This window comes from Euphorbia lathyris, chromosome 10 (assembly GCF_963576675.1).
Source record: "Euphorbia lathyris chromosome 10, ddEupLath1.1, whole genome shotgun sequence".
NCBI lineage: Eukaryota > Viridiplantae > Streptophyta > Magnoliopsida > Malpighiales > Euphorbiaceae > Euphorbia > Euphorbia lathyris.
The window spans coordinates 14,150,090-14,165,839 of record NC_088919.1 but is presented as its reverse complement, the minus strand read 5'-3'; the positions used below and the strand labels follow the sequence as shown (position 1 = coordinate 14,165,839).

General features: G+C 33.5%; 1 protein-coding gene across 2 annotated transcripts; it reads right to left on the bottom strand.

The window, feature by feature from the left end:
• Positions 1 to 1,562: 1,562 nt before the first annotated feature.
• Positions 1,563 to 14,740, bottom strand: LOC136208810 (kinesin-like protein KIN-14E). Of its 2 annotated transcripts, none has more exons than XM_066000056.1 (24): positions 14,537 to 14,740; positions 12,944 to 13,083; positions 12,630 to 12,702; positions 12,352 to 12,483; positions 12,037 to 12,275; positions 11,491 to 11,818; positions 10,890 to 10,989; positions 10,627 to 10,808; positions 10,376 to 10,491; positions 10,120 to 10,222; positions 8,855 to 9,007; positions 8,576 to 8,722; positions 8,278 to 8,478; positions 6,544 to 6,708; positions 6,359 to 6,463; positions 6,122 to 6,259; positions 5,838 to 6,029; positions 5,607 to 5,733; positions 4,674 to 4,876; positions 4,306 to 4,488; positions 3,592 to 3,687; positions 3,280 to 3,477; positions 2,072 to 2,343; positions 1,563 to 1,988 (listed from the first exon to the last, which is right to left on the bottom strand). In XM_066000056.1, the coding sequence occupies exons 2-24, from the start codon at positions 13,075 to 13,077 to the stop codon at positions 1,802 to 1,804; spliced, it is 3,774 nt and encodes a 1,257-aa protein (XP_065856128.1). In that variant the 5' UTR covers positions 13,078 to 13,083; positions 14,537 to 14,740; the 3' UTR covers positions 1,563 to 1,801. The 2 variants fall into 2 exon arrangements, with proteins under 2 accessions (XP_065856128.1, XP_065856126.1); XM_066000054.1 differs by having other exon boundaries at positions 5,838 to 6,032; positions 14,537 to 14,739.
• Positions 14,741 to 15,750: the final 1,010 nt, after the last annotated feature.

Genomic DNA, 15,750 nt, shown 5'->3' with positions numbered 1-15,750 from the left:
TCTTATCAGGTTGTTCAAAATTGATAAATCCAACAAAACTCAGATCGAAAATCAGATTGGTTCCTAATCCGAGCAGTCGGGTGGATGTGCATTTGATAACCTTACCCTAATCTATACATCGAAAATCCAAAATCAAGTGCGTCTCTACTTTCCTAAAATCATCAAATCAATCTATTCAAAAATTATAAATAATTTTATGGGTAATAGTATTACTATTTACCGTCCATAAATTACTTATCACCGTCCCCATTTGGACAATTTTACCCTTTTCATAAAAAAAAAAAATCAAAATTGATTTTTTTTTAGAGAATCGGCCAAAATTTGGCCTAAACAGATGCGGCATCCACAAAACCCATGGCGGGAACGGATGCCGCATCCGTTTAGGCCAACTTTTGACCGGTGTAAAATCATAAAATTTTTAGTGACGAAAAATACTAAATCGTTTAATTTTTTGTGACGAAAAATGCAAAATCATCATAAAAAACATATATATTATTTTCATGAGTTCTTTGATAAAAAAAAAGCGTAAATTGTAATGCTTCCGACTTGCAATCATCCATTTCCGGGATTCGGATTGTCACACATCAATTATTTTCATAATTTCAATTATTATTGTTCGGATTTATGATTTTGGAGAGAGAATTTTGTTTTTGATCAAAATTATGAAAATGACAAAAACATTCAAATGGAAATGGTGGGTGATAAGAAATTTGGGCGTTGATTTAGCAACCCACAATTTTATCTATTCTTCTTAACATGCTTTTCCAAATCTAATGAAATTAGGCACCACATTGTTTTTTTTTTTTTTTTTTTGATGAAATGGCACCACATTGTTAAGATCCGATTTTGTTATGTCTCCATTCTATGGGAAAATATTGAATAGTTTTGGTTGTCTTTTCCAACCTTTGCACCGTATGTCCGTTTGACATAATAAAGTTTGCCATTTAAGACATCTTCAATCCAAACATTAATTGATGTTTGTATGCATCAGTTTGATACAGACATGTTTTTCCAAATCTAATTCGCGAAGGTATCCTTATCCGTTAAGAATCAATATATAAAACAAAAAATATTACAAATTTGACATAGCATAAATTTAATAAATAATCCATAAATCATTCACGTAAAAATTGAACGGATAACGTGTATGGGAATCCCGCATCTTATTTTTGCATCTCATACTCGTCTCATTTAATTCGCGGGTACCCGCATGTATCCTTACCCATTAAGAATCAACACATAAAACAAAAAATATTACAAATTTAACAAAGCATAATTTAATAAATTATCCATAAATCATTCACCTAAAAATCGAACATATAACGAGTATGGGAATCTCACATCTTACATCTAAAAACAATAATATCTTTTTAATATATAAAGGAGTTATGACGGATAATAGACAAGTACTGGGTATCCATTACACGTTATCCGTCAAATATATATCGGGTACCAGGTACCCTGAGGGTATTTCCATACCCATCACGGGTAATGTTAATCTCGGCCCAGTTGCCCATATCAGATCCAAATAGATTCTGATTTTACAAAAAAAATAAAATTCATAAATTCCATGTCAAGATTTTGATACCAATGAACAAGTAAGAAAAATATATACACACCTTCCTTCCTTCCTTCCTAACTATACAACCTAAAGACCTTTGTTTTGTGTATAAACATTACAACTAGATATTGGAATGATGCATTCATATCAAAATGAGCAACCCAACCAAGTTCCTCCTCCTCTTCACAGTTGTTAATGCCAAAAGAATTTCACTTTACCTCAACTAACAAAATAAACACGTCATTGTCGTCCGTCCGCCTTTTCTTTCGTCGGCCGTTCGTCTTGAATCTCTTCATATTCTTCATCATCTCCCCTCCTTCCTGCTTGTTCCTTCCAATAAGCAACCAACTTCTTCAATCGAGCTATCTCTTTCGACGAAACATTTTTGCTCGGATCGTTTACAATTGATCGAACTCTTGACGCATACCTAAAAGAGTGTAAAGTAAGGTCATGAAATCTAAAACTGCTTGCTATATAACATCATATTGATAGAAGTAAATGAAAACGTACGTCAAGGAATTATATGTTTCGTCTATATTTGATTCGGCGGGTGAGACGTTTACGAACATAAGTGTCTTAGCATTACCACCAATTGAATCACTCATTAACATTGTTAACTTGTGATTTCTGTAAGGTATATGCTGACCGCCGGTCGATAATGCACTAATGACATCTCCGAGTGCTGAAAGAGACTTGTTAATACTTTGAGCTTCCTTTAGTTGATTGCCGGTGGAACGTGATTTCTTAATTCTTTCTGAGCCGGCAAGGTCCACGAAACTTAACTGCATACGATATCAACAACGGGTTATATTCATATAGAATTAAAGTTCCAAACTAAATAAATAGAATAAGATTCATGCCATGCTCTAATTTCAATTCATATTTATATAGCATTACGTCTTTTTACGATGTTATATCAATATTATCCATAGTGTTAGAATCTTACGATTCCCGATTCGATCTTACGATTCAATTCAATTCAGCTTTATTTCGAGTCGAATCTAGCGAATCTAAATTATAATAGAATCTTACGATTCCCATTCGAACCATACGATTCAGCTCTATTTCAAGGCGGATCTCCATCTCCATTCATCAAAAACTTAAACAACACTAACAACTAAACTCACTCTTCTCTAGTCCGATTGTTATTTATTAAGTTATCAACTAAAACTAGCTTCATTCCGTCGTTATCAAGTTGACAACAAGGCAAAAAAAACAGTCAGAAATTCAAACTCTTCATCTCTACTAAGTTATTAAACAGAATTGGGATTGCATTTGCATTACATTTGAATTTTAAGTACTTGGTTGATATGATTTTTTTTTTTACATTAAAATTGCATTTCTAAACTAATAATTGATCGGTTCTGTTCACATGGACTTTAATGACCATGTAGTATTTGGTCATTCACCGATAGATCTAGGCTTATTAGAATCCTAGGGTGAAGATTGAAAGCATACTACAGCTTAGATTTAATAAGCCTAGATCTAACGGTGAATGACCAAATTTACATGGTCATTAATGTGCATGTGAAAATTATACAATAATCAATAATATTTTGACTTCTATTTTTATAATATTATGAATTTGAACTTAATCTTACGATTCAGTTCGATTCACGAGTCACAATTCACAAAATAGGATTTCGATTCACAAGTCGAATCTCGATTTGACAACTATGATATTATCATAGCAAATATAGAATAGAATTCATGGATACCTTTCCCTTTGCAACTGATTGAGACTGGAGGTTTGTACTCTCAATGACAATAGAAAGTATCAAATGAGATCTTGAACTTTCTTGGTTCATATTAGTTCCAGAAATATGTCGCCTCTCGGATCCTCTTTGAATAATATTTTGTAACTCGTCGAACGTTGAGATTGACACGACTGTCACGTTTTCTACAGATACCATACCCTAAACACCACAATGTTGAGATTAAAAAAAAAAAATTAATATTAACTCAAACAGATTAACCTAATTTAGAACAATTATCTTCATAATAAAAATTCCGGGTAAAAGAACATTCACCTTTGAGTCTTTTTTGATGTCCAATTTCAAAGGCTTTACATTTTTTGGCAATAAAAGATCCACAAGTGTATCTTGGTACAACTCCACCATATATGCCTGCAAGATTGTACTATTAAACATCAACTATTTGACCATGAAACTTAATGCAGAAAACACAAACAAGCACACTTGCATATTGTCGGAGATAATAATAAAAGCTATTCATGGACCTTAAATATCAGTTTAAACTTTTAGTTCAATTGGTTCATTGGCAAGATATTAGAGCCTCTCAGACGAAATGGCCGAGGGTTCAAATCATGGAAACCCATTTATTGGTGGATATCAACATATGGTAGGATGAGTCTATGTTGTGCACACTTCAAGCCCAGAGAAATTCGTGCGAGTGAGTGTCTCAGAGACAATAATAAAAGCTATTCTTAGACATAAACTATCAATTGGTTCCTTGACACATATGAAAAAAGTAGTTACCTTTATTTGGTTCGCTCAAATTATGAGCCTAACCAACGGATAAAACGCAAATTACAACTACAAGCACTAATGGAAGAAACAGTAAGTCTACATGAATAAGCAGAACAAGGAAACTATTACCCTGGAGTAACTTTAATGAGACCATTAAATTAGAAACAAAAATGTCAGTTGAGCAGAAGTGCAACAATCACCATTCAAATCCGATTACCTTATATTGAAAAAAAAAAAAAAAAAAAATCCAGTTACCTTTAGAGAAAATGAGAACTTCTTGCTATCGCGCCTTATTATTTTAAAAAGTTCAGATGTAGCTCTTGGTGTGAGTCCAGGATTGTCTTGACCGCCATATATTGTAAACGTCTTTCCCGAACCAGTTTGGCCATAAGCAAAAATACAAACGTTGTACCCATCCATAGCAGATTGAACCAAATACTGCATAATAGTGAAGGGAAAAAATGATTGCGTTGAACGAATTGGTAATCTCTCAATTCCATAAAGGGCGGCCGGTCCACTACGCGTCCCCGCTAAGCGAGGATCCGGGGAGGGGTTCCACCACAAGGGTGTATTGGGGGCAAAAAAAAACTTATGTTAAAAACATAACAAAAGAACAAACTTACTCTCGTATCTTCAAAAACTTCATCTTGGGTGGAATTTCCATCAAATACACGATCATATATATGTTGTTTTGCTTTATCATCTTTCCATGGATGCTCAACTGTAAATTCATCTGTACTTGCTACAATATCTTTGTCCCTTTCAGCAATCTCTTTGTCACTCAAAGGTCTTAAGCGACAAAAGACCCTGATCTTTCCTTTCATATCTAAATCAAAAGTTGTATTGTATGTTAGTCATACCAATAAATGGATATATTAAGGAAGAAAATTGATGAAACATTGAGCTTCTTAATTGATAGATAAAGAGCACAGGTTGAAACACCCAATTTAAATAAGTGTTGGATAATGTCAGATATTAATATGAAATGGACCTTTAACTACTTTTAGTTCAATTGGTTCCATGACATGGTATTAGAGCTAGTCTGACCAAGTGGTCTAGGGTTCGATTCTTGGCAGCCCCATTTGTTGATTTAATTTAAGGACATGGTAATATGAGCTTCCAAAAGAACTATGAGTGAAATTCATTGCATAATAGGATTTGACCAATTTAAACCCCATTATTTGAGCCTTCTTTTTATCTACTTTATTCACATTATGCCACTTAGAGACTGCTATATTCTTGTCATTAGATTTTGATTTCTGTCTTTATTAGGGTTTTATTTCATTTTTGTATATATTAACCCCTAATTTTTGTAAAAGTATTAAAAAATACCCCTATTCTACTTAATTAACTTATAACTGTGTCCCCCAAAGTGCCCCAAAAGTGTCCCCGAAGTGTCCCCATTAAAAAAGCAAAGAAAAAGTGGGGACACTTATTTTGGAGTGTCGGGTGCCTGTCCATGGAGTGTCCAACTCTCATACGTTAATCTCCTAGAACTGTCGGTGCTTCCTAGTTTTTTTCCAAACATACAGGATACTAAATTTCAACAAGATTACCTTCTATTGTATTAAAATAACGCTTCCTCAATACTTGTTCTTCTTTGTAAAGTACTTCAAGCTCAGCAAGTTGGGCTCCTTGCATCTTCAAGATAGAAGCAGTTTGCTCATTCTTTCTATCAATGTCCTAACAGCACATAACACTAGTTAGGTGATCAATTTATGAAACCAGTTCATATGAAAATTAAACAATGAAATACTTTCATTGAAGAAAATATACATAATACACACCTCTTTCATTTCCCTGAGTTCCTCTAGTTCCTTCAAATTATTTTGCAATGCTTCCAAATCAGCGTTCCTAAGCGCAAGTGTTGATTCAGAAGCAGCTAATTCTTTTTTAAGCCCTTCAACCTTCTTTTCAAGTTCAATCACACGAAACTTTAATGTTTTTCTTTCTTGCTCAAAACTGTTATCAACAAATTCCTTCTGTATGTAAAACCAAGATAGAAATCAAAACGATATATTACATGAATGAGCAATAAATTGTTGAATAAAATTTAAGAATTTATGATAACCTCTTGAAGTTTCTTCTCAAGCATCAAAAGCTTTTCTTCGAGAGATACTTTTTCATCTGTCAATCTTTTCGTACTTTCTTTCGCTGTATGTAACTCTTCATTTCGCAGTTTCAGTTCACCTTGAAGTTTAATCAGCATCTAAATAATGCATTATCCAAAATAATTGTTAAGCCAATCTGATATTTATAAATAAGAAAAGATATACCCCGATAGGAAACACATAATTGAATATTTTACCTGATTATTAGTCCCTTGCAAGTCTTTTTTGGCATTAGTTTCTGCAGCTAGATTACCAAGAGTAGCCAACCTTATTTCAATGTTCCGCTTCTCCAACAATGCAGTCTGGATGTGCAAATCAATGCTATAATAAATAGATAAAATTACTAAAAAATAGTTTGGGCCACAAAACTAGTTATACTAACTTGAAGAGCTGAATCCTTTTGAGCACACATTGATCTAAGGCTATCACGATCATGAGAAACTTCTGAAGAGCGTTGCTTTTCAAATCTCAAGGTATCTTTTAGGCTTTCCAATTCTTCTAGCAATTTCACTTCTTGACTTTGCTTCTCATGCAATTCTTCAGTTAACTAGAATAATATGTTTAACTCGTTAATCTCTTTTACAATTTTCAAGCAAAGAAGATACGTGACAAATATTTTATTCTTTGAAAGAACTTTCATATAATGACAACTGCTAGACTTGAAGTGAACAATCACTAGAATTTCAAGCGCATTTTCGAAGGGGAAGGCAATATCATGAACGGAGTTGTTGCTGTTTAGAATCCTAATTAGTATTATGTTTTAGAGTCCTAATTAGGAGTCGTGCATTAACTAGTTTCCATCTAGGATTTGTTTCAGTATATAGTAGTTTCTGTCTATTTAGGATTCATGCATTAATAGTGGTTATTCTCTTTTCCTAATTAGTTGTTATTTCCTATTCCTAATCAATTGCTGCCTATGCAGCCCTAATGTCATGAACAAGCTGTTATGGTTTAGAGTCCTAATTAGGAGTCATGCATTAATTAGTTTCCAACTAGGATTTGTTGCAGTTATAGTAGTTTCGAGTCTTAGGAGCGGCCTCTTGCCAAATAATTGGCAGGGGAAGGCTTGCCCCCAGTACACCCTTGTGGTGGGACCCCTCCCCGGACCCTCGCTCAGCGGGGACGCGTAGTGCGACCGGGCCGCCCTTTTTTTTATAGTAGTTTCTGTCTATTTAGGATTCATGCATTAATAGTGGTTATTCTCTTTTCCTAATTAGTTGTTATTTCCTATTCCTAATCAATTGCTGCCTATGCAGCCCTAATGTCATGAACAAGCTGTTATGGTTTAGAGTCCTAATTACTATTGATTTTTAGAGTCCTAATTAGGAGTCATGCATTATTTCCTATTCCTAATCAATTGCTGCCTATGCAGCCCTAGCTAGCATTATTCCTATTCTGCAATTCTGTATCTTCTATTTAAAGGGGGGATTACTAATAAAATAGCATCAGTTGAAAATTCGATTAAAACCTTAAGAGATAGCAGAGTTCTTCCTTAACGAGCTCCTAACAATTCTGAGATCGTGGGGTTCTCTCTTAACGAGCTCCTAACCATTTCAACAAGATAGGTAAGGGAAGTAAGACTTTTAAGCATTCTTTCCTAGAGGATTTTAGGGTGCAAGGTCCCATAACAAGATCCCAAACTCATGTTCATAACACAATCACTAGACCTAACTGGAATAGGAAGTTAGATTCCAAACACAAATATCATAACCTAATATGTAAATGCAAAGTTGATTCACAATTACTTGATAACTTGACCTAAGCCAAGACAAATAAACATTAAGTCAAGGCAATGTAAGAATAGTATGACAAAGACCAGCCATATGAGTCCACAAAATTCTGTTCGAACTAAACACCAAGCCCTAAAAAAATATAAAAATGAAGAAAGAGAGACAGAACCATGACAGTGCATACATAGACAACTAGATTCATTTTCGAGGATTCTATTTTCAGAAACACAAACTTTTCTATCCCATCTCTTATATAACATTAAAGGTTTTCCTAAAATCTATATATCTACGCATGTATCCAGCAGAAGACATGATTAAGCCATGTTTATGCTTCAAATTTGCATGGACGCAAATTTGTTCCAAATTTGTTTTCATTTCATCCTTACTTGATCAATGTTTTTTTGAGCTTCCTCGATACTCTTAGACAATTCCTGCACTCGTTTCTCATTCATTTCCACATTAGAAGGCTTAACATTGCTAGGAAGATCTCCATTAACTAGGACAGTTGCAGCAGACCTAGCCTTGGAGTAGCGACGCAACATGACATCGTTTATATGTGTTTGAAGAGCAACACAAATTTCTTCTCCCTGAAAAAAATAAGGAATTTTAAAATTTCGAATACTTCAGCATACAAAATCAAATTTCAGAAAAGCAACACATAGGGTGGTACAATAATTGTTTAACCTGCTTAGTCTCAAATTGGAAGATATGAAGAACACCTGCAACTCTCATCTTAAAAAACACAGCAGTATTACTGCTTCCAAATTGCATTATGTCCCTTAACTCAGCCGAATGCAAGTATTCTTTTGGAACTGGGCGGAAAAAATGCACCTACAAGACAACAAGCAAACAAAATCAATGTCTAGTATTCAGATGATTTAATGTGTGAAAAGAAATTCAAAATGTAGACCACTTTGTATGTTTCAAAGGGACCGAATGTAAATGTACAAGTTTAAGTCTCACCCCTCGCTTGTTAATGCCCAAGATAATCCGCCCTGGCAGAAGTCCAATAGGATCATCAATCTTGCGAACACTGAAGAAAACTGAATTACCATAAGGAAGTGTCCTTAGTATTCGCAAGAATTGTTGTCTTGCATCGTCTTTTGTTAGATGTTCCTAATACCAAAAAAAAAAGTAGATATAAAAGAAAAAATTCTAGTGAGTATGAATATAGATGCATATGTCAAACAAAAAAGTAGCAAATATAAAATGACGGGTACTATTAACTTTTCATAGTTAGAGAATTTGAAAAAGGGGTCCAGTATGCTGAGTCCATGTTGAAGAAAAAGTCATATCATGGAACAACCTAAGCATAAATTTGCATCTCTCAACAATAAAAAGAAGTTCTAAAAAGCTGAAAATGGATTTTTATTCGGATAGCACCAAGTTTGATTAATTAAGATTTTAACAGCTCAAATCTAACTAATCCAAATCACCATTAGTATAAAGGAATCTATTAGTACAAAGAAAATGAAATAGGGGAAATTTTATGTAACGTATTCCATGTTAAGAATTATAAGTATCATAAGATTACCGATTTTAATCTAAAAAAGGAATAAAGTGGATAAGAAGCCTTGTTATTAGAAGCTGGAACAAAACAGAATGTGCTTAATCTAGCACAGAGGAAGTACTATATGGTGGTGAGCACAAGTAATAGAGGATGTCCTACTTTAAATATATAAATATGGAAGTATTTAGATATCTTATTGAAGACAAAAACTAGCATCATTTTGAGATTTGACTGAAGATTATATAAAGAGCAATAAAACTGTTTGCTGGGATTTTAGACACTCATAATAGTTTATATTAATTGTGGTTGTTGCAGCTTTGAGAGAGTCGAACTCATATAATCTCTTCCAATAAAATGAATGATAAATAAATTAATAACAATTTAATGGCACATTATAAAGAGAAATGAAAATTGAACAAATGAAAGGCATCTTCAACGCAACCAAAGGAGCCATTATCTCTCAAACTTAAAAGAAAGGGACTGGTGAGTGACAAATAAAAATATCAAACATATTGAGAATATGTTAATCAGCACAAATGAAGAAAAAATTTGTACCAAATTCCAAGAGCAGAAAGTTTAGAATTAGATGTTTTAGCAATCATAAGTTTTGTTAGAAAATTGAAGAAAATGTACTCTTACAAGAAATAAATATATGTAGGAACAATAGGTCATGGTAGATAATTTCAATAATTAACTATGAAGAAACTCGAATCCTAACCATTGAATGGTAACGAGAAAGAATATCCGACTCCCATTCCCGTTTTGCTCGAGTAATCGCAATTTGTCTTGGTAGAAATCGTTCAAGGAGCGAAGTCCAATCACTGTGAAATGTTTATTCAAATTATCAAACTCAAAAAGAAATGCAAAATCCAAAATACTTGGCAAGTATGAGAAATGCAAGTAAAAAGCTTAATGCAATGTTGGAAATTTAAATGGCATGGTCTCAAGATAGACAAGGGAATAGAACCACATACGTGCATGTTTCAGGGCTCCCAACAAATCCAATCTCTACCAAAATTTGCAACGCAGATAATTGTGCAGCATCATCTCTTCCAACAGGATAATTGCCCAATATATAGTCATGTTGCAACTGCATCAGAATAGCCACGCATCAAGAAATGTAGAAATCGGATATTAATTTAAGCTTTAGAAAGGAGCATAGATTATTTTTATTCCAAAATTGTATAAATATATTTTAATAATACTTCAGGACTACTTTACATACTTGAACATATGATAACTGCACGAACATAGGGTCTATGACAGCTTCATCAGACTCCCGAAATAGCTTTTTCTTGAATATCAATTTGCAATGCAAAATCTCTCCTTTGCTTCGATCCTTGGCTGCCTTGAATTCAACCAATAAATCCCCAATATATTTATTATCATCTAATCCAATGTACTCCTCTACACAATAAAAAGCACATTAGATAGCCATCCCACCAAACATTATATTACGCAAACTTTGATACTATGAAGAATAGTTACCACTCCCAGTATCAGGTGACTTGGAACCAGTAACAGCTTTACGGCATTCAAACAGACTAAAGCTAGAGAATGCTGACAACTTAATTATTCCAGCAAGTTCCTAAAATGGTATAAATTACATCAATAAATACTTTGTTAATGCTAATAAAAAATAAAAATAAGGGCAAGTTACAAGAAAAATAAATCTGATTCTGGAAAAGGAGCAAATTAAAAAGATGACATATTTGTATTTGGTTTAATCTAAAATTTCAACAAGCCCAATTACAAAGGAGAAATATTTGAGAAAAGAACTTCAATGCAATCATAAAATGCCACAAATGGTATCCATCCAACAAATAGTTAAGACTCACCACATCACATCTAATGATATCTTTATGGGATAAGTTACCGAATTAACCTCAAAAATTTTGGGGAAGTACCAATTTAGCCTCTACATAATACACTGAACTACATATACAAAACCCATTGGACATTTCTTTTTCTCTTGTCCAATTGAGATTGTGAGTATTTCAATTCACTACATTTCTATCCATTAGAATACAAACATACAGGTAATAGTACAACTGAAGCAAAACAAATAAGTTAGTGAGCTTTTAGGTACCTCTACAGCATCAGACACTGTTGTTGCCATGTCATATGTTATTTCTTCAAAAGTTTCATCCAAAAAAAACACTATAGTAGTAAGCTTTCGACCGGTTAGAAGAGCTTCTATTTCCTCACGTCCTGGTATTGTATGCCTAGGACCAGCCTTGACAGAACGTTTCAAAGCATTTAATGTATTTACAGCAAGGACTTGGACTTCAGAATCAGTACTTGCACCATATGCTACCTTGTGAACATACTCAGATAAATATCCACCAATGTCTTTGCTAGGAGGCATGGACGATGCACATAAATACATTAACTCCCATGCTTTAATCAAGTATTGTCTGCAGAATGAAATCAACAGAGATGTTGGAATCAGTATAGGACAAAACATCATGACATGTAAAACCAATCTTGAGTACAACAAAGTATCAACATTTGGCAGCTTGTAAGAAAAATGGAATAGAAATGTCATTATTAGGTCAGCCTAATGATTAAAGTGGGATGGTGCAGTTAAAAAACATATACAGACATACAATAAACCACATAAAAGAGTACATGCCTGTCAGGATTATTCCTTGTTTGCTTCGAAATCTGGGCAAAAAGTTCATCTCGAAGCTCTGCTCGTTTTAGCGTATGCTTGTATAGTTTTCCGACAAGTTCAATCCTTTCATCCAAGCTTACTGGGGCTACTCGATCAGATGAATCAACTCCCATGTACTTCAAAATTATTTGGAACAATTTAATTGCACGACTTGTTAGATCACTATTGATTTTCAATAATGAAGTTGGTATAGGATCCTGTACAAAGCACTGTTAGCGTCCTGAATTTTTAATGAGCACAAGTAAACAAAGTACCATAAATGCAGCAATTCACCTTTTGAAAACACAGCATGTCCTCAAATGTGTATTTTTCCCGAACTTGAGGGCCTACAGATTTTTTAGAAAAGAACCCGCGTCTTCCAGTGGAATGGATTTGTTTCTGCATCAACCTTAGGAATCCCTCAACCTAAAAAGGAAGGTAATGAAAAAACAAGTAATCATAAGCTAGAAATAATAATTGTAAATTCATTTAATTAAAGTCAATAACAAAAATCCTAACCTCCAAGTTACATTTTTCTCACATGTTACATAAACAGCAAGTGAACTATTTACCTGAAACTTATCAATCAATGGTATTGCCCCGGCAAGTTCTGCAGGAACAGAGGCTGAAAGCACCGCATGTGTGCTAAAAACCAAAAAACAAAAGTAACTTTATAATCTATTTTCAACACTACTGACAATATTTACTTGGTTATTTGACATTGTAACCCACTTGATTCCAGCTTTTTCTTCTTCAAAAAAATTTTGGATGAACTTTAAATCATACAGAAAAAGAAGCCTAAACTACCATATCCTCTTATTTAAATCACAGCATAGCAAGCGATAGAGATAATGAAGAAGCCTAAACAACGACTTATTAGACTTACGGTGTTGCAAAATTGGAGCCATCACTGTCATATCCATCCCCATTAGAAATGGAAGAAGAAGTATGGAAAAGATTGTCTTCATTTCCATAGCTCGAACTAAAAGAAGACACACTTGTCCGTACGCTTTGTGCCATAGATTGCTGCAAACCAAATTGTATTTCACTTAAGTTGATGGAGACAATAATATTAGCTTTTCAAACCAGAATTGGGGAAAATGCAAGAAAAAGAGTAGAGATCTATCTAAACTGAAAGAACACCAAATAAAAAGCAAAAAGGCAGTTAAAAAGAACAATAGATCAACATTGAAGTGAAAACAGAGAGTGCCATAGATTGCTGCAAATCAACTTGTATTTCACTCAAGTTGACCAATTCACTGAAAACGTCACATTTCAAATAGTAACTTTTTGTTTCTTTTCCAGAAAAACATCATTTAGCTGCCACAGCTATTCTCCATGGATTCATTGAAAAAGAAAAATAAACATCTACTCAGAACTACTAAATTCCAGGCAACAACACGCATATTTACACAATAATATTACTAATCGAGCACTAATGAGAAACAAAAATAATGGAGACAATAATAGTAGCTTTTCAAACCAGAATTGGGGGAAAATGCAAGAAAAAGAGTAGAGATCTATCTAAACTGAAAGAACGCAGCAAAAAGGCAGTTAAAAAGAACAATAGATCGACATTGAAGTGAAAACAGAGAGTGCCATAGATTGCTGCAAATCAACTTGTATTTCACTCAAGTTGACCAATTCACTGAAAACGTCACATTTCAAATAGTAACTTTTTGTTTCTTTTCCAGAAAAACATCATTTAGCTGCCACAGCTATTCTCCATGGATTCATTGAAAAAGAAAAATAAACATCTACTCAGAACTACTAAATTCCAGGCAACAACACGCATATTTACACAATAATATTACTAATCGAGCACTAATGAGAAACAAAAATAATGGAGACAATAATAGTAGCTTTTCAAACCAGAATTGGGGGAAAATGCAAGAAAAAGAGTAGAGATCTATCTAAACTGAAAGAACGCAGCAAAAAGGCAGTTAAAAAGAACAATAGATCGACATTGAAGTGAAAACAGAGAGTGCCATAGATTGCTGCAAATCAACTTGTATTTCACTCAAGTTGACCAATTCACTGAAAACGTCACATTTCAAATAGTAAATTTTTGTTTCTTTTCCAGAAAAACATCATTTAGCTGCCACAACTATTCTCCATGGATTCATTGAAAAAGAAAAACTAACATCTGCTCAGAACTACTAAATTCCAGGCAACAACACGCATATTTACACAATAATATTACTAATCGAGTACTAATGAGAAAAAGGAAATAATAATGGAGACAATAATATTAGCTTTTCAAACCAGAATTGGGGGAAAATGCAAGAAAAAGAGTAGAGATCTATCTAAACTGAAAGAACACAGCAAAAAGGCAGTTAAAAAGAACAATAGATCGACATTGAAGTAAAAACAGAGAGTACAATACAATCCAGAGATCGACCTAAGCAATAATAGAGGAAAACAGCGCGGGAATACGAACCGATAAGAAACATAAATGCATTGAAAATGAAAACAACACCTGACTGAGTAGTAGAAATTGAGAGATCTGAGCTGATTATGAAGACAGAGAAGTGTTGGTGGTGGTGGCTATATGTTCATCGGAAGAAAAAGAGAGAAATGCTGGTAAGAATCACGAGAGTGATATAAATGGCTGACGACTTTCTCTTTCTCTCTTTTTTTTTCTGCCGTATATCAAATCATCGGGAGTACTTCAAATTTCAAATTGCTTTTTCAGCAAATTTTCATTTCGACATCTTAATTTATTTATTATTTTAGGAAAGTCCTTTTAAATTCGAAATAATTAGAATATTTTAGTCTTTGTTAATTAATTTTATCCATTTATATGTAACGGTAGATTTTTGAATTATGGGTTGATTGAGATTGATTATAAATTCTGATAATTGTATACATACCTAATTGGTAATTTGCATATATGATCATTATAGTTTAACTTGATTTTTAAAAAGGCCACTAGATTTATTTTTCTTTCAATAAAATCATTTTACTAAAATCATTTTAATCATTTTATATATTTTTTTGAAACAATTAATCATTTTATATAAAAAAATCACTCATATAGTTACGTGACCATTACGTTGGAAATAATTAATTACTATGTATAACATAATGCCAAAAAATAAAAATAAAATTATATTTTGCATTACTTAATTCAACAATTTGAAATTTGAAACTATCATATGAGAGTTAAAAACGTATTTTTTGTCATTATTTTTGTTGTCGCTATGGTTTTTTTTTAAAGAAGTGGTTATAGTTATTATGATATAAGTAAAAAATATAACGAAGAAGTCATCATGGTTATTATGAAGAAGAAGTCGTTATTATCGTTATGGTTATTTATTTTTATGGAAGCGGTGAAACACTAGCGGTTTTGAGAGATCACATGTTATAGATGGTAACTCCATTATTAGAATTAAGACATTTGCCTTAATGGCCTTTAATGCTACAGTTGATACTGTAGTAACCTCAATTTGCAAACGGCAACCGGTTTTCGTGCACTATAAAAAGCCTTTGGCTCCATGGATTAAACTAAACACAGATGGCTCATGTTGCACCTTAACAAAATCTATTGCGGCGAGGGGCTTGTTAAGGGATGAGAATGGGTACTGGATTTTAGGATTCAAGCATACCATAGGGAATGGAGATAGCTTTGGATCAGAGCTATATGGAATTGCTATATTGAAAATTGCATCCGGTTAGAATCAGATTGCATAG

Coding starts and splice junctions, on each gene's coding strand:
- LOC136208810 (XM_066000054.1), bottom strand. CDS start 13,077: ATGGCACAAAGCGTACGGACAAGTGTGTCTTCTTTTAGTTCGAGCTAT. Junction 12,276..12,351: donor ACATGCTGTGTTTTCAAAAG/GTGAATTGCTGC, acceptor TGCTTTGTACAG/GATCCTATACCAACTTCATT. Junction 10,492..10,626: donor TGCAGTTATCATATGTTCAA/GTATGTAAAGTA, acceptor ATTCTGATGCAG/TTGCAACATGACTATATATT.